At 39.1% G+C, this 25,883-nt stretch overlaps 1 protein-coding gene across 1 annotated transcript in view; it reads right to left on the bottom strand.

The window, feature by feature from the left end:
• Positions 1 to 25,883, bottom strand: part of LOC149770955 (uncharacterized) — a gene marked incomplete at its 3' end in the record, with an annotated part of 85,931 nt that overhangs the window by 25,486 nt on the left and 34,562 nt on the right. Inside the window, exons 9-10 of the mRNA XM_089948949.1 lie at positions 25,794 to 25,862; positions 24,238 to 24,433 (exon numbers count right to left, since the gene is read on the bottom strand). Coding sequence (XP_089805075.1) covers positions 24,238 to 24,433; positions 25,794 to 25,862 — 265 coding nt within the window. The remainder of the gene's footprint in view (positions 1 to 24,237; positions 24,434 to 25,793; positions 25,863 to 25,883) is intronic.

Genomic DNA, 25,883 nt, shown 5'->3' with positions numbered 1-25,883 from the left:
ACACTGAAAGCTACTGAAAGCTACCATGGGAAAAACAACTGCCACACTGAAAGCTACTGACAAACTTTCTCACATATTCAAGCTGAGACTCAAACACAGACAGACATAAGTGTAATTTGAGTGATCTGTAAAGATGAGCACATCAGACCACCTGGGGCCCTTGTTCACAAAGAGAAGATGAAATATCCTGGATATAATCTATGGCTACATCACTCTTTGTTAAAAGATACATGATACTCTAGCAGCAGGGGGGGCGAATCGGACATTTTGTCCAATCGTTATTTTGCTTAATTAATACTTTCTGCACTCAACGATCTAGTGTCGTCAGCGCCTGGTAAAAAAAAAACGACGACGACGCTGGGGATCGTCCAATCGTCATTTGGTTTAATTAACACCTTCTGCGCGCTGATCCCCAGCGTCGTCAGCGTCCGGTAAGCACATCGACGACCGCGTCGATGTCATCGCCCCCCCTGCTGCTAAGTGGTTATTTACAATGAAAATTATTTACAACTAACCGAATATTTGGTCAAGTCCGATACGATATCGTGTCCGAGGATCATGTAAATTTATCGTTACGAATCCATGTGGGGTCGACTGAGCATGACTAAAAAAGTTTCGAAAAACATTAAAGTCCATGTCACCGCCGCACCATGTCTGCCAAATATTTCGTAGCGTGTGTGTATCAACGCCGTTGAACACAGCAAGAATATTACAGTTGTCTCTAATTACTTTTGGAATCTGAGTGTATTGTTGAGTGACATATATCACGTCAGTGTTTTTATGCCTGCCTCTGGAAAATATCCTAGCTGGGTTTTTTTGATTGTCTAACATAACATCATCGTACACGACTAGATTGTTAACGTCGCCATCAATATCATCAATACCTGGTGCATCATTGATATCTGTAATAAACTCAATAACATTTTTTTTAGCGATCGCTGATGCATTCTCGTTGAAATCTTTCAACACCTCGTAGCATCGTTGATCATCCACGCTAGGAGCAACCAAATACAACTTATCCCACTTCATCCATCTCATTATTAAATTGAGTAACAATTGCGTCTTGCCGGATCCAGATGGTCCGATGATAATCATCCGGATCGAGTTTGGTAACGCTGCAACATGCTTAACTGGTTCTCTTGTTTTAGTCGCCGAAAAATCAATTATATTCATATCTCTATACATAAATTATGGATCTATATTGTGTGAAGTGTAGAGTACGTACTGGCACAAATGATATGACAACCGCTACAACAAGAAATAACAGATCGGCCCTTACTGGCAAGTGTGTACAATGCGGTACAAAGAAATTTAGATTTATTTCTATTAGACCCGGAGATGTTTTAAAAAAAAGCGAGGAGGTGACATCGCAGCCAAATTGGCAAAACTCCCCGGAACACCGTGGGCAAAGTATCCAGGAGAAAAACACCTCCCAGGATATAACTACTGTGGCCCCGGAACACGATTAGATATTAGACTCGATGATCAAAATCAGCCCAAACCCGGTGAGTATCCAATAAACGCTATCGATAAGGCGTGTCGTGCTCATGATGTTGCTTACAAAAGTAGCGATCTGCAACAGCGTCATATCGCGGATGTAAAATTAATTCACGCATTAAATGCTATTCCCGATAAATCCGTCAAAGAAAAATTGGCCTCATGGTTGGTAAAATCGGCTATGAAAGGTAAATTAATGATTGGAAGCGGAGCTTCTGGCGCTGGTAATTGAAAACGATAGCGTTTATAATAACAACATGGAATCCATCTATTATTCTCCGAGAGGATACTGGAAGGGGAAGGCCGCAATTGGTAAGCTTGCAAGCGCTGCAAAGGTAACAAAGACCACTGCGGCTAATTGGTTATCCAAACAGGCTATATGGCAAATCTATCTACCACCGCCTAAACAAATCAACTTCTCGCGCTTTGATGTCAGCGTACCTAATGAAGTTCATCAGGCTGATATACTATTTCTGCCGCATGACAACGGTTACAAATACGCGCTAACCGTAGCTGATGTTGCGAGTCGATACAAACAAGCGGAGCCGTTAAAAACAAAGTCAGCAACTGAAGTAGCCGGTGCGTTTGAAAGAATTTATCGAAGAGGCCCTCTGCGCTGGCCAAATCTATTACAAGTTGATCCTGGTAGTGAATTTCGCGGCGCTGTTTTATCAACGCTGAAACATCATAGTGTCGCGATACGACGAGGTCATACTGCGCTACATCGTGATCAGGCAATTGTTGAACGATTCAATCGGACTCTTGCTGAACGGTTATTTGGATATCAATACGCGAAGGAATTCATCCAAGAAAAACGATCTCGTGAATGGGTCAAAAGGTTGCCAGGCGTAATTGCAGCGTTAAATAACGAGATTACCCGAGCAATCAACATGAAGCCCAGCGACGCGATTAAATACGAGTATATACCCGGAAAATCAAAAATAAATAGCGTTTCCAAGCCGATTCTTGGCGATGTTACCGTGAGATATCTGTATGAACCAGGAGAGCTTGAAGGCGGTAAAAAAAGGGCTACCGATCCTATTTGGAGTGTTACCACACATAACATATCAACGATAACACGATCAACTGGTAGACCACCGATCTATAGACTGGATTCAACTGCTCCTCAGCGCAGATTTACACACGAGCAACTACAAGTGATACCTGACGATACTCAATTACCCCCGCGTGGTCTTAACTAGCGCCGTTGCGTCTATTGCACTCAAGACAGGTCAACCTCACATTGTTTTTGACATGACCGAGACTGTTATCGATCCTATCCACGGTAAATTGGCGAGTGTCTTTATCCGAATAACGCCAACTCATTATACAATTGCAACTCGCGCAGTGATTATTCTGTTGTTGTCATAGCGAGATTATTAATTCGGCATCAATATCAAAACGCCGCTGTTTTTTTTTATCCTGTTGGCGGTAACCCGAGAGTTTTCTATCAATGACGCTTGCATCGATGGTGACTTTGTCGCCGGCTTCGTCGGTGGCTTCGTCAATAACAATTCTTCGAAGCTGATTTATCCTTCGTACTCTGGACACTGCAAGATAGACTAGATTCGACCATTCGATGCGATTATCAACTATCCAAACAATTGTGTCCGTGATGGTTAGTCCCTGCGAGGAATGTATTGTTGTTGCGTATCCTAGCGTCCACGGGGATTTATCAGCACGTAGCGCGTCCTCGACGACACCGATATCAACGAGCACGATATCATTCAGCACGAGAATTTGTTTTTTTGTCCCCGACGCTGTCGGGGCTGGAATTTCAACTTCAATGTTCTGCCGCCGTGTGTCCGCGGGTCTATAACATAACGGCACTGGACGCGTTGGAAACTTTTCCTTATGCAACGTAAACAACTTCCGCTGAAGTGTGTCTCTGACTATCTTTCTACTCGCTACAATCAAATCGTTTGGTCTCCATGTTTCCCAGAATTCATTCAACGGCGTTTCCGGAATCACCTCGCGGATTATTTCACATTGAATTCTATCCGGCTGTAATCTGATTAATTTCTTAACCTCGCGCAGTTGTTCATCAAGTGCTCGGTAATCAGTATCGGTTTCTTCATAATAGTCCACAAAACCCCTTAACCAATCATGTGGACCCTCGCCGACAAATGGTGGTGGTTGGCCATGGTCGCCACACATGATTACCGCTGTATTCGCGCGCAGCAACCACTCAAGAAACATTTGTAAAGTATCTAACGAAACAGTACATATCTCATCCCAGATGATAATGTCGGGAATAAATTTTTCACCCATTCGATCAGGAGTCCACTCACCGCCGCTGTATCGAAAAAAGCTGTGATAAGTAACGGCGTCAACATTTCGTTGTTTTATCTCTCGCGCTAGTCTATGGGTCGGTGTAAGCACGATTATACTTGCCCGCGTTCGAAATAATTCAATTGCCCGAGTCGTCTTTCCTGACCCGCCACAGCCGCTTAAATAAACCGTCTTGTGTCTACAAATTGGATCAGAACACGATGGTGCATTAGACCATTCTGACAATTTATCACCGCGTAAGTAGTTGTTCTCAACGGTGACATCTGCTGACGGGGAATAATCGCGTCGTATTTCATTTTTAATTCTCCATGTACCCCAACTCTCGTCCGGACTAGTAAACTCGGCTACGTTTCCCTTATACGCTACGTCAAAATAAAACGAATCAACGGCTACTCTAACCGCGGTATCGGGGAATCTATTTATCATCGAGAATAAATTGATAGCGGCATAACCCAGCATAGACGCCCTCAAATGTGGATACGCCGGGCTGTCTCCATCGCTGTAGGTAACAACTGTACCCAACCTCGTTCCATTGGACAAGAAAGCTGTTTTGCAGTTCACGTATCTATTTTTTGCCACTGCGTCCTTGATTACGAAATCATATTCTGCGTCATCTATAATCAGCCGTGAGCAATATCGTTTGTAGTCGCAGTTTTTTCCACCTTGTGTGAACTTACCAATTATTCTTCTACCGAGATCTTTTGCCTCGCGGTTTCGTTGGTTGAATATCCTCCTGGACCATTCGATGATATATTCCTCGTCGGCATCAATGTGTTTTCTGGACTCGTCAATTATGCTATCTAGACGCTCCGGTTCTGGTAACCAGACTTCAGTCTGTGCCCGGTATGATATAATCGCGTCACTGACAATCAACGAAACTAGCATGCTACAATCAATCATATACCGTAGCAGCGCTATTGGCAGCCACTTCTTTTCAGCCATGTGTCTACCGATCCAAATATAGCAACAGCGATGGAGTCCTGCCGCGAATTCAAATGATACTATGCGAGCGAATCCGGTTAAATCAAAATCAGGCAGTGGTCCATTAATAGCAACACGAGTCATTTCATGTCTGGGGTGTCCAAATCGTCTAAAGTACTCAGCGGCGGATCCATACCCGAGAAAACTCGCTGGATAACAGGCAACCATATCAACCGAGATCATAGCGTCGCGGTTGTATTCAGTGTTCCATAATCCACCGTGATAATACTCCAAACAACTGGATTGTACATCCGGCAGAAATTCCTTGCGCGTTGGTCTCCACGCATTTTTCCTTGCTGCAACATGAGCTACAACCGATGGAATCGTAAAACAATTTGTTAGCAGTTGTTCATCATGCTCCTCAAATTCCATGGCGGTTTTTTTCATCCTGTTGTGAAATGCTTCAGTGCGATATAATTCGCCGTTTGGTCTTACAAACTGATCAAAGGTATCCGCATCGTTTTCAGCGCTGCGAAGTAACCACACTGATACAGGGTCGTTTTTACACAAACAAGCAATAGCATCAAATAGTTTCCTCTCCGCGAGAAAACCATCCTTGGAGAATTGTTCTCCCAGGAATTCCCCCGGGATATACTTTACTGTTCTATCCCGTGGAAATATTGTGATCACGGGCGTCCATGCGTGTTCGTTATGATCAATAATTTTGATTGGGGCTCCCTTCGATTTATACTTCGATTCGTATAATACTTCACCGGTTATCGTTGTAACGGTTATTGGAAATCTCAGCGATGTTTCTAATCTCGCTATGTCGCTGATGGTTGCTCCACGCTCTTTTACGGTTAGTTCCCACTGGTTGATTTTGCTACGTCGTAAATCAGTCAATTTGTTTCCTCGACATGCATTTGTAAAATGCTCTATTATTCGTTCTGCTACACAATTTATCCCAGTTGACTGTTTCATCGGTTTCAGTTTTCGGATATCAGGTTTCTTATTTAACGGGTATATTCCATAAACAACTGCTGTTTCAGGATACGCTCGTTCATAGTATGGTTTGTCAATTCCGGTTAACAACCCCGGCTTGGAGTCGCGGCTAACAGTGATTGTTTTCTTGTCGCTGAGAACTGGTTCAAATTTATCACGTATGATCCAATCACCTGATTCCACCCGGACAATGAATTTTACTCTGAAGAAATACTTTTTACCGTCAAGTTGTGATATTATCATTGCTGCGCGGTTGTCGTTCATGGTAGCATCAACAACACCATCAATTCGAAATGTTGACCAACTATGAGATGCACCATCACGCTTGAATTCATTAATACAATCACGTATTTTACTCAACAGGGTTTTATCGTTTATTAACGCTTTTGGTGTGTCCTTGAGGACTCTATCGAGATTGAACTTAATATTTTTCCAGGGCTTAATTACTGCTAATCTCTCAAACTCATCCACATAATTAAAACAAGTATTTAAATAAAAGAATATAGTATAATGAATAAATGCAAATGGTTGATGATTGGGTCGATAACCCCGTGCAATAAATCATGTAGAGGTGAATTCTGCGGGTATCATTTACAAAGCGTTCGTAATGGTTCTCTTGGCCCCCTCCCGTGCTTGGTTTGCCACGTTGGTGTAAGAGGAAAATCGCAGTTGTGTATCAATTGTGGCGGAAAGCGATACAGGGAACTAAAACGCTACTACGATAAACGAATAAAAAACGCCGTCATCGACCCCACTGCCGACAAAATCATCAAAACTCCTCAAGACTACATTGAAAGGTTTATAATTAAACCAAATAATGAATTAGACAAGTAGTATTATTATACAAATGGACCAAGAGTTCAGACCTCACCCTGTGTTTGTTAATTACGAGGCATCTCGCGACGGCGTTGTTAGAAATTGTAGACTGAAGAAGCCGGTTGGATGGAAAAATAATCAGGGATATTTGATGTTTGGTGCCGGAAAAAAGAAGTATTTTGTTCATAGGGCGGTATTTGAAGCATTTAACGGATTAATCGAGAATGGGCTTGTTATTGATCATATTAATAATAATAAGACTGATAATTCTCTTACAAACTTGCAAGCTATCTCGCAAAGTCAAAATACCAAAAAAGGGGAAACTGGTAAATACTCAAAGAAAGCAAAGCCCGTAAAGTCATTTGATACAACAACTCACGAGGAAAAAATATTTCAGTCGATGAATGAGGCAGGAAAATATTTTGACATTTGTATCGCCTCAATACGAAGAGTAGCAGAACGAGTATATCAAACAGCGATCTCAAAAAGGACCGGACACAGAATTCGATTTTCATATATAACATCAAAGGGAGATAACTCGTTTTGTGATAGCGTCGCATGACAAGAGTTATGTCCCTTGAAGTCCAATTAATGTTGCGATTAATTAATCATTTTACGATGAAAACTAATGAAATACACGCTGTTATCTAACAGCTGTATTCTTTTTTTTAATGTTTTATTTGAGTATTTGGTTTCATTTAAATGCCGTGAAACACCATTAATAAGTATTTAAGGTTTCAACGATTCAAGGGAATTCAAATTAACACACACCTTGTGACTGACGCGGTTGTATTAGTCACTTTATATATAAGATGACTCGTTATAAGCCTGGGGCTTTCGAAAGCCAATTCAACTAATCAAAACTAACCCACGCTCTTGACCCGGGTGTGTGGTTGTCTTTTGTTCACAATCATGCAACCGGGTTAATTTAATTGGGTTGCTTTTGATTAGTTGAATTGGCCGTAGAGTTCCGCCCCGCCGTTTTATGTTTGTGCTGTCTTGTGCCGTCCCCATCATCCATCAATCATTTCATTGTAAATATATTCATCCTTAATTAAGTACATGTAGTGATGTCCCCAAGCATATCTTCTGGGCGGCCTACGATGACGTTTGTCACCCTAGGCCTCCCTCCCGGAGATGTATGTTTGGGGTTCCAAGATGTGAATGTCCTTAATTAAGTATATATGTATGCCTGTAATCTGCCACAACACTCGAGTGGAGATTTACGGCATTGTACTGTCCATGTATGCCTGTAATCTGCCACAACACTCGAGTGGAGATTTACGGCATTGTACTGTCCATACAAAAAACGGGATCAAAAATGACCCCAATAATTTTATTAAATTTTAACTTAAATTTTATTAAAATTTTTGATATTAGAAATAAGATGTTTATAAGAATATGGATTCCCAAGACATCAATAATATATTAACTGAGATTTCAAAATTAAAAAATCAAGGAATTGAATTATCTGATGGTCTCGACAGTGAAAAAATATTATCCGATTATGAGATTATTAACGAACAGTCGAAACGGGGGCGTTTTACCCTGGCCCGCGAGTATTTTTTTATAAAACGATTACAACATACGATTAATGAGAACCTGTACCACAAAAACGCAAATGCATTCATTGGACTATTCACTGCCGTTGAAATAATACGAAAAAAACTCGGACGTGTTTATGAACGACGCCGGGAGATTTCTAGCAAGATCAAAAATATTAGAAGGATTATAGACGGAGCCTCCGGCGGGAAATTAGAAATTGCGGAGCAATTGCAATAATGGTAGGCGAATCACTTACTACTCGGCTAGCCAGAGAGCGGCTAGCGGCGCTTAAAAAGTTTATACCGTTACGAGACAGGGTCCGAGAACAACTTCAAACGCGGCAGCAACTACAAACCGATTTTGCTGTTGGAAGCGAACAACTCTTTGCCCCGGTAACTAAAGCGACCAAAGATGTTACAGCGGCAACAGAACGGGCAATATACGGAGATATTCCTAAGGAGGGCGAACGGAAAGAGGTGCCTCTTCTTCCTGTACTTGAAAAGATAGCAGCAGAGACAGAACAAACACAGCAACGGATAAAACAACTTTCCAGTGATATAAAAACCCAACGAGAGTATGAACGATTAGCTGATATTGATGATTCTGAACAGGGTAATGTTGGTGAACTTCAAAAAATTTCCACTCAAAAAGGGGTCCCCTTTATAGATAAATTCACTGAAGATGCTATAACACAAATAAAACGATTTCAATTACTGAAATTCGACGATTATAGGGTTTTTGGTGATTTTGCCGCTCAAAGCTATCATTCAAGAAAAAAATTTTTAAAAGACGAGTATAAAAACAGTAATATAAAACGAGATGACTGGGTTAATTGGTTGTATAAAACGAATAAAGAGATTGATCGCTTGGATACAAAAGAATTGGGATATAAAGAATTTAGAAGGGGAATTGATGATTATGATATACAACAACAACAAGAAATACTACAACAACAAGAAATACTACAACAACAAGAAATACTACAACAGCAAAAAGGAGAAGTCCAAGAAAAACGTCAAAAAAAAGCTGGTTCTAAAAAAACAAGCGGAAAGGGATATCCAAGTGGTAGTGGTCTAGTTGAAAACGCTAGTGTTACCTGTCCTGGTAGTGTTCTCAGTGATATATCACGGCTAGAGGTACTAATTGGAGGAAAACGAGCCGGAAATAACTCTCCGGAAATAATCAATGAGGCCGCTGATATTTGCAAGCGGTTATTTGCAGGCGGTATCATGGACATTAATGCATATGGAACGCTCATAGACGAACTCGTGGATGATTAAAAAAATTATAAAATTATAAAATTATAAAATTATCGTTTTTGTTAATTTTTGACTGTTTTTGGCCATTTTTTGACTGTTTTTGGCCATTTTTTGAGGGCAAAAACCCAAGGAAATCATTTAGAGAAAATCGATGTTTTTCTGAAAAATCGAGAAAAAAAACGACTATAGGCAACAAAAAACGACCAAAAATGACTAAAAATCAAGAAAAAACCAGAAAAAAACCGGATTTTTATCGAGGGTAAAAACCCAAGGAAATTTTGATAAAATTTATTCCGGTTTTCCACACGGCGGTGGGAAGGGGGTCAATCACTGGTGATCACAATCACTGGTGATCAATCACTGGTAATCAATCACTGGTGATCACAATCACTGGTGATCACAATCACTAATTGGAAAACTGGTGTTTTTAATAAGGATGATCATACACTACAACCATGATAAACCAGTACTCGTCTACGTGGTAAACTCGCGATTGCCTGTTTACCGCGCGTACTATGGAGACGGTCTCGGTAGCACCATTGCGGGGTTATTTACAAGAATGGCTCCAAAAGTAGCGCCGTTAGCCAAACAATTAGGAATGAAGGCTATTGATGTTATTCGTGATAAGGGAATTAGTGCTATTGGAGATGTTGCCGGAAGGGCGTTTTCTGCCGCGCGAGACAAACTAATGTCGTTGGTGAAATCCAGGAGAAAAAAACAGAAACCACCGGTAATGCCATCAACGACAGTGATGCCTGCAAATGTCAGTAAAGTAATAAATAACGCCGTGGAAGAAAAATTAGAGTCGTTGGCGACTTCGCCATCCGCCGATGCGGCAACCAACGCGCTCATGAACGCGATAGCGGGGAGTGGTTTAAATTCAAAGAATTTACGACGAAAAAATCGCAATTGAAAACATCAACATGATAAATAATAAAATGTTTGCGCGAACCGCTGATCCCGCGTTTGATATGGATGCCCCAGTGCACAGGGATGATTCTGTCCGCGATTATCAATATTATTCTTATTATGCAGCGCAACCCGACCTACGATCGCGAATTGAACTTCAGGTCCAAGATACCAGTAAATACTTTCTGCCGTGTGAAGCGTTTATCGAAATCGAGGGAGAACTCGTGACAAATGCCGCCGATAATGCACCATACGCAGATGACCATCGTATTCGAGTTGGCTTCGTCAACAACGGTATCATGGCGTTATTTGAGAGCGCCAGATATCTTATTGACGGGCGAGAAATTGAATCAATAGAACGCGAGGTTGATGTTGCAACAACGATAATTGGGTTGGCGAGATACTCGGATGATTATACAAGATCGGCGGGCCCATCTATGATGTTTGCGAAGGACACCACCAATAACGCTGACCATATTCAGTACATCAACGTGCTGACGGAAAGAGATACCGCAGTTGACCCACAGGCTGAAGCAGCCAATCCAGACCGCAGAGCAAGACCAGGCGCTAATTTCAATATTATAAAAAGTCTTAACGATGATTACAATCTAGGATTCGCAGCACGAGTAGGAATGTTGCAAGGACCACGCCGACAGTTTTCATGCGCGATTCCACTCCATCACATATTTGGATTCTGCAGAAATGTCAGAAAAGTTGTCTATGGGGCTAAGCATACAATTGCGCTGACGCGAAGGGGCGATGATAACAATGCAATATGGCGTGCTGCTGGCGTCGCTGCCGGTAAAGTCATTTTAACTAAAATGGCATTGTGGATGCCGGTGCTGACTCCATCAGTTACCACGGAAGCACGATTGTTAGCATTTATGGAACAGGGAGGGAAATCGCTGTTGAGTTGGCTAGCGGTAACAACTGATGCTAAAGAGGATAACGTCGCCGATACGTTTACATGGCACTTGGCATCAAAACAGGGTGTTTCAGCCCCGCGTCATATATTCATAGCGCTACAGAATAGGGAACGATTGGGCAGTCAAGAACGCAGCCATATGATATTTGATCAATTAGGAGTCAGGGATGTTTCGCTGAGAATAAACGGACAACAGGAACCATCCGAGGATATACAGCTTAATTACGGTGACAACCATATCGCACGTGTGTACCATCGATTGCTGTCGTATATGGGTCGTGATCAAAACGTCGACACTGGTTTGCAAATATCACAACTTGATTTTAAAAACCGGTATCCGATTTATTATTTTTCGCTGGAACATCTTGATTTAACGAGACAATCCGTCGTTGATATACACTTCCGAGCTCGTATAGCCCCGGCTGGTGCCAATTATAGAGCGGTTGCTGTCATTCTCAGCGATAAATCAATGCTGCTAGAAGGTGTTGGTGGACGAATGAGAATCGTTGATGCGCCAGTGGAAAACATGTAATTGAAAGCACAAAACGCGTTTACAATAAAATGTCGTATAGTGTCGTCAGTGTAGAGTTGACTGATGGTCAAGTCAAGAAATTACGATCAAAGTCGGCTAAACAATGCGGGACCACAATAACGCTGAAGCCGTCGCAGATGGCGGGTGGTAATCATAAGATATCGTTGACGACGCGTCAAATAAAACATTTCAATAATGCGATGAAGAATAAAAAGGGTGTTCAAATAGATTTTTCAACCGCAGCAATTAAAAACATGGAAAAGACCGGTGGGATATTTCCGCTGTTAGCTGCGATTCCAGCGTTGATTGCCGCGGCCGCACCAGCAGTGGCTAAGGCGGCGGCGTTAGGAGCCGTTGGTACCGCGGCGGGAATGGCATTGAAGAAGGCAACCGGGAAAGGCTACAAAAAAAAACGACCCGTGGCCGGAAAGGGTCTAAGACTACCGGGGACCCCGTATTCATGGTATTCGGGAAAGGGTCTAAGACTACCGGGAACCGTTTATTGACTCGAGAGTCAATGACTCCTGAGTCTATGATTCCAATGTCTAATTTTGATTTAATAGACGCCGCAAACGCGCTAGCGATAAAAAACTTCAGAGGTGTTTTTATGAGGGATCAATTACCGGCGGCACCAAGGAATATTGAAACCGGCATAATTAACCTCGATGGGTCCTCCGGAGCGGGAACTCATTGGGTTGCGTACGCGATTGATCCGCGTGCGATCGTCTATTTTGATTCATACGGGTTAGCCCCGCCGAAAGAGTTCATGCGGTATATACGGGCGTGTTCAGCCCGGGCGTGTTCAGCCCGGGTTTTTTATTCCACGTTGCCAACACAGCAATTAAGTGACCCACCGATATGCGGCCGTGAGGTATTGAACGTACTCGCGGCGATTTCATCATCGCGGAAACCACCTCATGTGGTTGTAAACGAATACACTAGTGGGGTCGTAGAAGCTCAACGGATTTTAGAGAATAACATTTACAATAATAATGATTGATATCTGGGGGCGACCGGTTTCGGCGCTGAAAGAATCCACGGAAACGGCCGCCGCCGACATAAAAAAACTAATTGAGGATGAAATCGCTGATATGTTGAATTTAACAAGTGTTGATCCGGGCGAAATAGTTGTATTTCAAGACCGCCAGGGTAAATTGAAATCCAGTAATGTGTCGCTGGATGACGTTTTAATACGACAGCATGATGCCGCCGAGGACGCTATCGCGTTGTATACCGGCGACGGACGACTTAAATCAGGTGAATCCATCTTGACGATAAATGGAAAAATAAGTACACTTGGCAACAATTATATATCCGTGTCGGATTCGTTAAAAAATACTATTTCGGAGTTTACAACGCTGTCGGGTCAATTTCACACGTTGCGAAAAAATTTTAACAGGGCTGATAACGCCATTAATAAATTCTTTGGTAAAAAAAATACCAAACCGGAAGAAATTACAATAACTATAAATGATATCACTGCGTATGGACAGGAAATAGTAACGCTCAAAACCGAGGTTGAAGCGAACAAAAAAAGTATAGACTCGCATGAACGGGGAATAGAAATAATCAAAATTAATGTTGAAGCGATTAAAGACGGACTACCGAGAGTAGAAGAGCAATTCAAAAAAATAAAAATCCATCATGAGAACATCATCAACACAGTATACACAATTCAGCATGGATCATTCGATTGGACTCCTACACAGAATACAGTAGATATCACCGCAACTGTTAAGGGTATTTATCGATTAACATTGATTTCGGCGATGCAGTTTAGTATATCATCGTCGAGTTCATCCGGGTTTAACAATACAGTGTCAACAATCATTGACAAGGACACAATTGAACGGTTTGTGATTAAGGCCGTTGATAGAAATCTAGCCCGGGCAAACATTACATGGTATGCGGAATTTGTAGTGGATCTAAGTAATTAAAAACACTAACTCTTTTAAAATAAAAATGACCACCAAGGAAATTGAATCAGAGGTATCACCGACGTCACATCAATATCGATTCGATACCGCAAAAGAATTCTCCGCGAATTTGAAAACGCTTTCCGAACAATACCGCGCAAAAATAAAAAAATACCGCAGAAAAATAACCGCCATCGACGCGGTCGTGTACTCGATGTCGGGTATAGTGGCCGGTACCGGCGTCGTTTTATCCACGGTGACCACGATAGCCCCGATCGCTGTTCCAATCGCCGTCTCCGCGATGACAACAATTGCTGGAGTCGCCAACGCAATCACTAGGAAGATATCATCGTGTTTTCAGAAAAAACTCAACGAGTATACAGTAAAACATCAAATAGTATCCGACGCTTACTCGAAATTATCCGGGTTGATCTCGTTGTCAATTGATAATTTGTTCGTATCCGATGTTGAATTCTCCACGATGGTCCAGTTGTATAGCTCCGCGATGTCAAAAATCGAGGATTTTCAACTGGAAGCCGGAACCACCTGGTTGTTGAAATTAGACACTAAAGACAACGAATAATAATAATGTCGCTGAACCCCGAAGGGTCTCAATTACTTCAGCGGATCGCGGAGAACACCACTCCGGTACAAACAAATATGATATCAATAACGTCAACGAAACCCGAATTCAGTGTGAACTTCCCATCGCCGGTTCCAGTAAAGGAAATAGCGCTGGCAAAATTGCGAGTATATCACAGTTGGCCTAATATCCGAGCGAACGCATTTAACGGACAACAACCTAATAACTCGCTGGTTTTTGCATGGACAAATAAACCCGATTGGACCCCAGACTGGAATGAGGTTACAATACCAACTGGGTCATACCAAATAGAACAAATCAATAAAGAATTTCAACGCAGGATAAAATCGATCACAGGAAAAGAATCAAAAATCGCTATTACGGTTCATGAACCGACATTATCGTCGACGATTGAAATAAGCACACCGGGGTATATGGTTGATATTTATAACAGTTCAATAAGAACCATACTAGGATGGCCTAAGGAAAACCCCGCGGACTTGCACACGAATGAGAAATCGTATCATGAAATTATTACCAGTTATCGAGATAAATTATTTATTATAAAAAGCACGTTATTACCCAGTTGGTTTATATTTCAAGACGGAAATGCCATGAAGTGGGAGTTTCATCATGACAAAACCCCTGAATCGGTCGTCACATTAACAGTTAATTTAAATGATATCACTGATATTTTTAGCGAGATTAATCGTATTTACCAATCACAACTAGAACAGCTACGGGAGACAAAAGCACGAAAACACGTTGAGGTGTTAAATCAACTTATATCAGACATGGAATATATCAATGAACGATTAGTTAAAATGATATCCGGTAGAAGCGATAATGATAAACAAAAATTCCTAACCGAGTATAATATCACAGAAGCCGATTTACCCGATTTCAAGTTTCCAGGATACAACGCGCCAGAACTAAGAAAGTCTCTTAATGATTTTCTCGGTCCATCAACTTATATCCTCAAACACGATAACGGAGATGGTGGTAGGCATATTGCTCCATACAACGTAAATATTGCATTGGTGATAGCGATTAATCTAGTGTGTGATGCTATCGAAGGGAGTTACCAGGTGGATACCAAGCAATCAAATCAAGCTCAACAGGGGTATATTCTTTATTCATTTTCACCAACAGCCCCTCCGGGATTTTTAATCGTTGAGAGTCCGATTAATCCGGTCTATATGCGATGCCATGATCGGTTTTTAACGAAAATTAATTTTAGACTTACCGATCAGTCAAATAACCTAATTGATCTACAAGAGGAGGAGTTAGTGATCACTCTGTTTGTAAGATCATTGTAAATAACTCCTTAGCAGCAGGGGGGCGATGACATCGACGCGGTCGTCGCTGTGCTTACCGGACGCTGACGACGCTGGGGATCGGCGCGCAGAAGGTGTTAATTAAACCAAATGACGATTGGACGATCCCCAGCGTCGTCGTCGTTTTTTTTTTACCAGGCGCTGACGACACTAGATCGTTGAGTGCAGAAAGTATTAATTAAGCAAAATAACGATTGGACAAAATGTCCGATTCGCCCCCCCTGCTGCTACTCTTTGTCCCTCCTTGTGTAGGTCAATATTGACTATTATGAAGCTAGTTTTGTAATGTTGGTTATCAGGTTTCTTTTTTTTTCTCTCCATTTTTACAATTATTTTCATCAATTCCTGACATTATCCATTTCTGGATCCAGTGCACTTGAAAGGACTGATATTCACCATACAAATCAAAGCAAGAATGTTTTTTTAAAAAAAAGATATCTGAGAGCTGGAAATGTTTTCAAAAGAAAGTACAACCCACCAACACCCTGAAATGAAATGGTCTGTACCTTAGCATTCTCAAATATTATCACATAAACACACATTATGTTGAATACACTCACACTCATATAATCACAATGAAACAAACATTAAATATTTTTTTTAAAAAAATGCCTTTGGACAGTGAATACATTATCAACTAAATGCATTCTCTACTTCTCTCGCCAGTTCAATGGCATGGGGGTGTGGTGGGGTTAGGGTTCTTGGGGGGTAAAGTTGATGCAAGTGTCATTTGAGTTAATTTATGCACAGACAAGAGACTTGATGCTACTGTTGTTCAGACATGTGCTTTTTGAATTTGCACTGCTGTGAAGGAGTTTCAAGCATGTAATGGCAATGCTAGTTAGAACATTTAAACATGTTGGTTACTTTTCAGACTGAGCTTTGCATTCATGCATTGTCCTAATACTGTCTAGTGTTACAATGACAACAGATGTCATACAGTCCAAAATGATTAATCTAAATATAGTGTTTGCAGTATATACAAAAAATAAAATGAATCCCCTTGCTGCTGCAAATGCATAAAGTCAAGATCCATCAATGTGGAGTTTTACAATTTAGCTATGTTGTTATTATGTTTAATTTGCTTGTTTCATGTAAGGCTCATCCTTCCCTGAATAACAGCTGCATTTTCAACATTTTGCCTTCAGAAATGGATCACACTTCCACACTATTCCAATTACATAAAATCCAACTCTGAAGAATGCTACCACTGCCACTGATCACAAATCTTTAATAGAGATGGCTTAAACATTATTATTCAAGGAACAAAGAATAATAACCTTAACTATTTCTTACTTAACTTCAAATGTGTACTTTACCTATGCAAATTAGCCTAAAGAGGTCTACAAAGGATTCATAACACAATATCACCCTAGCTATTGTCAGTGAATTAGGTGATCTGTACAAGGTTACTGATTATCTCCGATTGACATATGTTTTAATAGTTTGCCAATGGGCGCTTTAGATACCAGTAGCTGAGATAGGTCAACACCTTTTATAATTTTACTCCTTTGACCCCGATTGTTAGACATGAGTGCAAACATATAGAGTAGTAAAAGTAATTTTAATACAAGTGTGAATGATTTTGCATAGCAAACTTGGCTACTACAAAATGATGAATCTATTACTAACTTGTTTGTTTTTAAATGTAATTATTGGAAATTCATGGTGACACCATTAAAAGACTTCCATAACAGGTGCTGACAATTCTACTTGCCAACAGTTTTGTCATTGTCTATACTCTCAACCTGCGTAAAACAATTTTGCACAGGAAAAAACCTGTTAGTTTAAACGACGTTACTGAGACCTTGGTCACCTAAAACATTTTGCAAAGCAAAATCCAACACAGTCAGGCGAATAAATTATTATCGATTGTGACTATACTAAATACCATATACTCCCTAATAAACACTTCTGGTGGCAAGAGAGCTTTTATTAGAGCACAATAATGAAGCAAAGTTGTTCATTTGATGTACTCTCATAATGACCACATGCACATCTTTGGGTCTTTCTGCCCTTGTAAATATCAGCACATTTTCACTCATTCACTCAGCTAGTAGAAGTTTTGAACTTGCCACCCAGCTGTTGTATCATGTTCTTTTGATGTACTCTTATAATGACATGCACATCTGAGGGGCCTTTCAACCACTGAAGTCTGGCATTGTAAATATCAACACAGCTAAAATGATCAATTGATCAACACATTTTTAACACTCAGCAAGTGGTAGAAGAGGGACAGGCAAGTCTTTGCTGCCTAGCTATCTGTTGTTTGCACGTGACATCACAGAATGTGTACTTCAATATTCGCCATTTCGATTCTCAAGTCACGCAAACCCGCACCTAACAACATTGTTTCTCCCACATAATTATCAATGCATGTCTCATTTTGTGCACATGGATATAATAATACACCACATTCTGTTATGTATATCAAATACACGAGACAAAATGCGTTACTTTCCCCTTTTTTACTGAAGTAAAACATTGAAATGTCAACCATCTTTGTTATTCTTTTATAAACAAATAGATCCATCAGTAGACAAACGCATACACAAGTGAATACACAAACAAGTAGAAATATGTAATGATTTTCAATTTACATGTGCTGAAATCAATCATTTTATTATGGTTCAAGTTAAAAAGCCAATCGTTCATATATAATTTCATATTTCTAAAAGCATTTCAAGATTAATTGGTTTTGATATTCGGAACAAAGTCATGTTCTGTTATGCAAAAGTTTCATTTTAATACACTGAATATGAAATTACTTTGAATGGTTATTGCTTACATTCAGTATCATCCTATGTCCATCATCTTCACCACAAATACAATATTTGACCGTACCTATCAAAATTGGTTTGTCAGCTGTCTTTGTTGGCACAAGCACGTTTTTGTGACAAGTATTTATACATAAAAGTTCTGGCATAATGCACATGCTATGAAATTTTATTTTCCGTAACCGTCACTGTATCCCGAAGATCATTGTCCAGAATTACTCTTCAAGGTGACAAGCTTAAGGACATCATACAAAAATATTTGTTAACAAAGACAATATTGTCTGTTTGTATACAACATAACTGCATTTCTGTTTGATAGCAACATGCACAATTACAGTTCAACTTCACTTTTCTGTCTTTCGATATCAGCCAGGGAACTTAGTTTTATTTTTATTTTCAAGCTATAGGGGCACATAATTTCAAATATAAGCTATGATCATTTCCATTAAGTAAATATCCTTATCAGCAATTAAATCAAATTATTATCTTGAATATATGTGATGACTCATGTTGATAAAGGTTTGTTAGGGACTCAAAATGGCGACGCAAGGTACGCGCACGTTGCATTATGGGTATTTGCATACACAATCGTGACATTGGTCAAAACAACCCATTGTGTCATGTTTAACACTACATGGGTGCTTGTGACTTTAGTAATTTATACATCCATATATATACATTGTAACAGTGTGATCAACAGAGAGTGCTGCAGCATTTTGTTGCAATCATGGATCTGAAGCAGACAGGCATTGAAAAGCACATGTCTTGTATTGAATATATGAAGTACTACTGTGCAAAGTTTCTGAAAGGCATCAATAATGTCATGCAGTCAGTTGTACTATGTGAATGTTACAAAAAGTTACATGAAAACGGGATTATGTTAAAATTGTCATTGTGGACTACTTAATTACTCTGATGCATTTATGGATTACAGAATAGTGATGATTCTTGGTAAGTTTGAAATTTTTTATTCTTGAAAAAGTGGAGGGCAGGCATTATTTAGAGTGGGGTGTTAATTAGGTAATATACAGTTTGTTGAGATTCCATTTTTCTGTTTGATTAAAAATACTATTGCAGGAATAGAATTACTGATTGCCACTATATATTAAATATTCTGCTGATATTAGTTTCTTTTTCAAAACTCAGTGTATCCCCCAGGGGTGTAAAATTTAGGGTTAAAAAAAACAACCTTGGTGTCAGAACTGGGGGTCAAGCAAAAAATGTCGAGGTCAATAACGTACTAACAAATTTTCATCTGACCTGTACATTTTCAGTTTGAAATAGGAAACTGCAACTTGCACTACATACTCTCCCTCTCAGTCTAAAAAATACAAATAAACAAACACGCACAGTTAACAAAGAAATGCATTATCCATTCATAGAGTAAATTTATTTTGGTTCATTTTCCTTTTAGTTTATAGCTGTACTTTTAACAGTCTCCATCTTTTTGCAGCAATATTATAAACCAACGTATTACATATAACATATATAACCCAATACAAAAATCCAAATAAATCTTTTTAACCAAATGGCAGTTTATTTGCTGCCTGTTGTAAAATGTGCGCTTTCATTGGTTTTATTGTACTTCATCCAAGAATACATTTATCCAAAATTCAAAGAGGCTAATAATTCATCTTCTTTTTTGTAGGTTACACTTAAACTTTTAAATCTCTCTCTTATTGCAGCAAAGTTACAAACCAACAAAAACTACAATAACCTCCACACTCTGTAATCCAAATAGCACATTTGACTCTGCAAGCTTGCCGATTTCTTTGTTGTGTAGCCTCTGTATGTCCTTGATAAGAGCCAATCGTTTTACTCTGAGAACAATTTGTTTACTTGACCCTCAATCAAGGCCAGGAACTAAGTCAAAAATAGAAATGAGTGTTTCTATTATTAGGCATTTATGGAAACATTCAGATCAAACTGAATTTTCTGGAAAATATCAAATTCCTTGTAAACAAAATTACATTACATTGACATGTAAAAAGATTCCAAAACCCACAAACAATCAAATCAAATCAAACACAAATTAATAATGGCTTCTCCTGGATTTGGTTGGTTTTAAGAATCAGGTAGCTGTATATCCAGTCATGTTTCCAGGCCCACAGTAACTGTATCTAGGGATGTGCTATTCACAAGGGTATTTGCTCCAATGTATTAAAGATAGCTTCGTTAATGCAGCAGCAACATTTATGACATTTTTAAATAAATGTAAACTTCTTTGCTGTACACTGAACACAAGTTCCAGTGACTGCAGCTTGACCATCAAATATCTGAACCTATATTGGATTTGCAGTATGAATTTTCATGTGGCATTGTGAAATAGACAAATATCTGCCTTTACTGTCATCGACTTCTCTGCACCTGTGAAGCCCAGACCACCCAAGAACGATGACATGTTTCCAAACTTGGTCTGCACATTCATTATTGTATAGGTTGGAACAAGGAAAACCCATCTTTTGTTGAGTTTGATTATGTGATTGTTAACATAAGATCATTTGAACACGATTGTACCGCCAGAGGATGATCAACCATGTTGAGACTTTACATGAAAGCTTCAGTCATCGTTGAGAGGCAGCTTATACCACTGATTTCTTTTCCAAAATCGATGAAACCCCAACCATTGATAATCTTGATTCCATAGCATAATAATCTTGTTGTCTATAATGATGTGATGCCTGAACACTGCCTCATGAGAATGTTTTCCCAAAGTCAACGTAAAACACCAATAATCTATTTAACACACTGACAAACACATGAGCAAAAAGTAATCCGGGACAATAACAACATATTGATAATTCATCCAGGACAATTGCAACATATTGATATTTCATGACATTGATGTACATGATCCTGAAACATTCATTTAACTTGGTGTAGCATTGACCACTCATGGGATGAGTTTCGTATTGTTTGCTGAGGTCACCAAGAGATGTACAGTGTCCTAACTATCGACTTGACCAGATCATCTGGGGGAAAAAATTGAACTGGTTTGGATGCATTAACCAACACACTAACATATTATATGAAAAACACACCAACAATACTGCAATTTGGAGGTATTGATGGCCAAGTTGTTATTGAAATTAGCTTCGTGGATGCCTGTGACAATCCCTTCGGTGGATACAGAAACACATTCATTATTATTTATAGGGTCAGGAGATACATCACCGCTATCATTTCACATGCTCACCACAGATTCGTATGATGCAATGTTCAGCAGTTGTCACAGTAAATAACTAGCTATCAAGGTACCAGTGCACCAAGGTACTAGTGCATCAAGAAATGTGCACGGCATTTCAAACTGTAGCTCAGGCATGCAGTGGATTGACTGTTAATAAAATGATATTCAACTTGCTAAGGTTCAATAGTCATCAGGAATTCTCTTTAGAATTTTTTTTGGATGTCACAAACAATCAAGCTGCAAGTGCCTATGACAAGTTGTGGTTATTCATGGGCTGAGACCAAATGTTGTCAAAGGTCTGCAGTTTTCCCAGCAAGACTTCATTACATTGTACCCAATTTATTACTTTTCAATGGAACACATGGACCTGTACAGATTGTCTGTGGTTGACTTACACTTTCAAACACGTAAAACTAAGGTCCATGTGGATGATCTTGATACCACTCCTCCAGTTCCTGATGGTTACAAATGCATTGCTGCAATTTCCTCTAATAAACTGTTGTTGCTGCATGGTACATGTTGCTGAATGAGAGTTACTGACTCGCCTGTGGAAAACCTGAAGTTTTAATTTGAAGATCATTCTTAAAACTATGTCCTATCATAAAATTAATCTTGGTCTTAGCCCAAAGCAGCTTGCATATATAAGGAATGCATTATGAAATGATTGTGGCATAACACTGAAACATTCTCTAGAAAAGTTAACTGGTTGACCTAACCACCAGATTAATGCAGCCAAACAAATTAACACCTTGGTGACATTGAAGTTATCCAAGTCAGAGGTGGCACAAATGCATACATGCACAGTGGTTATTGTGGATAAAATAATGAGCATGGATAAGTTCAGAACTGTTTTGGCAGAAAAGGAAAACCACATACAACTTTATGTACAGATATGGAGCTCAGATGTTAGCAACACAAACAAGTAAATGGTTTACAGGCAGTGAAAATCCAGTACATGTTAGCCAGCAAATTTCCCTTTGCAAAATCATTTATACTAGCAGATTTTTGCTGTGCAATAATCGTTCATGCAAGTAAAGAGTATTCACAACGACACCGCTTTTGGGCGGCACAATTGTCTGCACCAGCAGTGGCAGCATTTTGACATATCCAACAAGACTAATAATTGTATTTCCAACAAATTATTAAGAGATACATAAGTGTATGTGAGCCAATTTTGCTATGCAAAATCTATCATAAGAGCATTAAAATGAAACTTTGCTGCCCCATACCGCATACACTAACATGCAATAAACTCATGGGGTATAAAAGGGGTTGACTGATCTCAGCTACTGAAACCTAACATGCTGTTGTTGGAATTACCTCTGATGATCAGCTGTATAAAACTGCCCTTAATTGACAGTTTCCATAAGCATTAATACTGTTTGGCTACTTTGCCAAGAAAGGTTTCTATCTCACTCTAATTTTGGCAAAGATTACCAAAAATCATGTTTTTTTGAAACACAACCATGTCAGGTTGGCGTGACATGGTAGGGAAAGACCAAACGGATGACCCAATGGTCTCAGTCCTATACCTGCAAATTTTCAGATATGGTCCAAACAACTCAATTTCATTAAAATTCATGAAAATCAACATTTCTCCCTTAGCAGCATCCCCTGAGAGGATGTCAAAATTCACACCCCCAAGTCCTGAATCGAACTGCAATTGATAGTGAACATCAAATCCTAGTAATTAGCAATTTCTTCACAGTTTATGACAGCACTGCTTATGTCAAGTATACACTTCATACTGAATGCCCTTTTACCAAGTTAGTGCTTGAAACATTATCAGGGCTGACTTGCATTTTCTTCACAGTGAACCAGTCAATCAGAATGTTGGACTCTATCTTAAGTGTGTTAATCAGAGTGTCAAAGTCCAGTTAGGAAAAGGACTAGGTGTTATCATCATCACAGTTACATGAAAAGCCATATTTAAAAAATAAAAGATAATATTATGAAATACTTTAGAGAGTAAAGGTCTTACTCCTAAGGAACCCATTTTTGAATTTCAGTCCATGCTCTCACAATATGCTGCATCTTTATTTGCTTCTTTTGACAGCTCAGTACAAATCATAGTACAAATCATACTGAGCCTATTGACTAAAATCCTATGCTATTTATTTATCATAATGGTATATGTAGTCTTCTTTGTGGTGTGTGTATGTATGATGGGTAGAAGCCACACCTTTGCTACATGGATGTGATAGCTACTCAAATCTGCAATTGTTTTCTATCAGATGCATCAATCTCATAAAGATGGACATACCTAATGTCATTAATTGTCTGCTTTAGTTTTCATACACTCTAAAAGCCAGGGAACCAGCTCCAATGAAGTATTTCAAGCACATAAGTGTAGTTTGCTTTTGATTAATTATATAACTAAAAAGCCTTGGCATAAATGTCTTAATGTGAGTTTGCTAAATATGTTGATATTTGAATGAAACCAGCTTCATCTGAAGCCAGTAATGTGACATATTATGCATTTTGTGTGTGTCATGACCTCTTTTTAAATATGAGAACCTATCTTAAATTCAAGAACATCTGTGCAGACCCCAGCATGATAAAAGTTGTACTTTTAGGCTCCCTTGGAATAACTCCATGTCCCCCTGGGTGTCCATGGCCCACAGGATGAGAACCATTGATCTAACACAATACTCCTACTGTAAAAAAAGTGATATTCCCATACAGCTTTATGTAACAAAACCTCAATAACATCAGAATGGGAGAAATTGTCAATCTTACCCATTTTCAAGCCTTTTTATGCTGTCAAGAAGAATCTCCATCTGATCACATCTAGACAAGTCTTGCCATGAAACAATCTCATTCATGATTTTCCGCTTGCTTACATCTATTTCAAGCTGATCGAAAATCCAAAGTTGCAACTCAATAGGATCCATTTCCTCAACCAGTAACTTCATGTCTTGACTTTTCAAATGAACTTAGGATGAAAGAGGAATATGTAATTTATTATTTTCTAATCTGCAGTGTTCATTCCATAATTGGAAAAAGTGAGGTCTAATGATCCCTACTGAGTCAAAAAATGGGGCCATTTGGAATAATATTAGTTGCAAATACCCTTACCTGCATCTTGTTTACTAAAGTAATTCATACATGTAGCTTTAATCACATGCACCTAAATTGTGGATTTATTTATTGCTACAATAAATATTTACTTTTGCAGCTACATGAATCAGTCATTGATGAGTCTGACTACAGCATGGTTTTCTACAATTTCCTTGCCTGCTAAAAAAAGTGTCCACTGTTTAGGTCAGATATTTATTCAGACAAGGAAACTAGTAAACTATACAAAAGTCTGACACAACAGCAACTGATTCAAATTATATGATACATGAATAGTGAATATTTATTACAGAACTTTTTTTCACCTGTCTGCTTTGGTTCATGCTCTTAGTGTGAATTATAATACCTGCATTACAATATTGCAAGACACCATTAAAATCAACAGAGATGGTTTTCAACTATATCTTTTTTGTTTATTCATCACTGAAACAAGTTTATAAACCTTCTAAATAGTTTGTAAGTTACCTTTTCATCAAATTTAACTTAAAATCAATAACTCAAGAACCTGTGATTATTATCTACCTCTCCTGTCATGATCCTTCCATACTGGGATTTTAATTTCTTAAACCCGAGTAACCACTCTGCTCTAGAACTTTGGATATTTGAGTCAACATTTCATCTACTATGTGCACTACTTTGAAAAAGTGGAAAAAGTGTTTCCACTTAAGAGTTCATAGTTACTTATTTTATTATCTTACTAATGATCATAGATCATGTATCCTGTTTGGTTTCCAAGCTAATCAAAATCAGATATTTCTGTCAGCCCATAAAATGTATCATTTTATGCTTCTTTGCCAATGAACACACTCTATTCAGTAAGCTTGGTTTGTACCCAATTCAGTTTAAAGTCAAATATAAATGACATTTATCTTTATTTTCTTTGGACATTTCAATGCACCTTATGTGTACATTGAAAAGCACTTTCATACAACACAGATGAAAAAGTAAACATCATTAGTGCAAGGGTGCAGGATACAATGAAACACTAAATGTGGTAAAACAAATTGACCATATCAATTCCAGATCAGTATACATAAACAAGAATCACTATGTATGAAAAACTTTTCATATTTTTTTCAGAGCACATTTCTTTATACAAATATTTAATTTAAATAACTGCAACCGTGGAATGAATCTTTCACAATTAAGCTTGAACTATCTACATGATTTAAATGTGCAGGCACCTTTATAAATCAAAATGAAGAATTAGTACTTGCCTCTTGGTTTCTTTACAACATGCTTAATTGAATCCAACTCAAGGTGGAAATGTATCTCTTCCTTCTCACCTGAAAAAATATTTGCATTCT

The sequence above is a fragment of the Sinohyriopsis cumingii genome, unplaced genomic scaffold (genome assembly GCF_028554795.1).
Source record: "Sinohyriopsis cumingii isolate HCF-2022 unplaced genomic scaffold, ASM2855479v2 utg002196l, whole genome shotgun sequence".
NCBI classification, from domain to species: domain Eukaryota; kingdom Metazoa; phylum Mollusca; class Bivalvia; order Unionida; family Unionidae; genus Sinohyriopsis; species Sinohyriopsis cumingii.
This window is presented reverse-complemented; position numbering and strand designations above follow the sequence as displayed.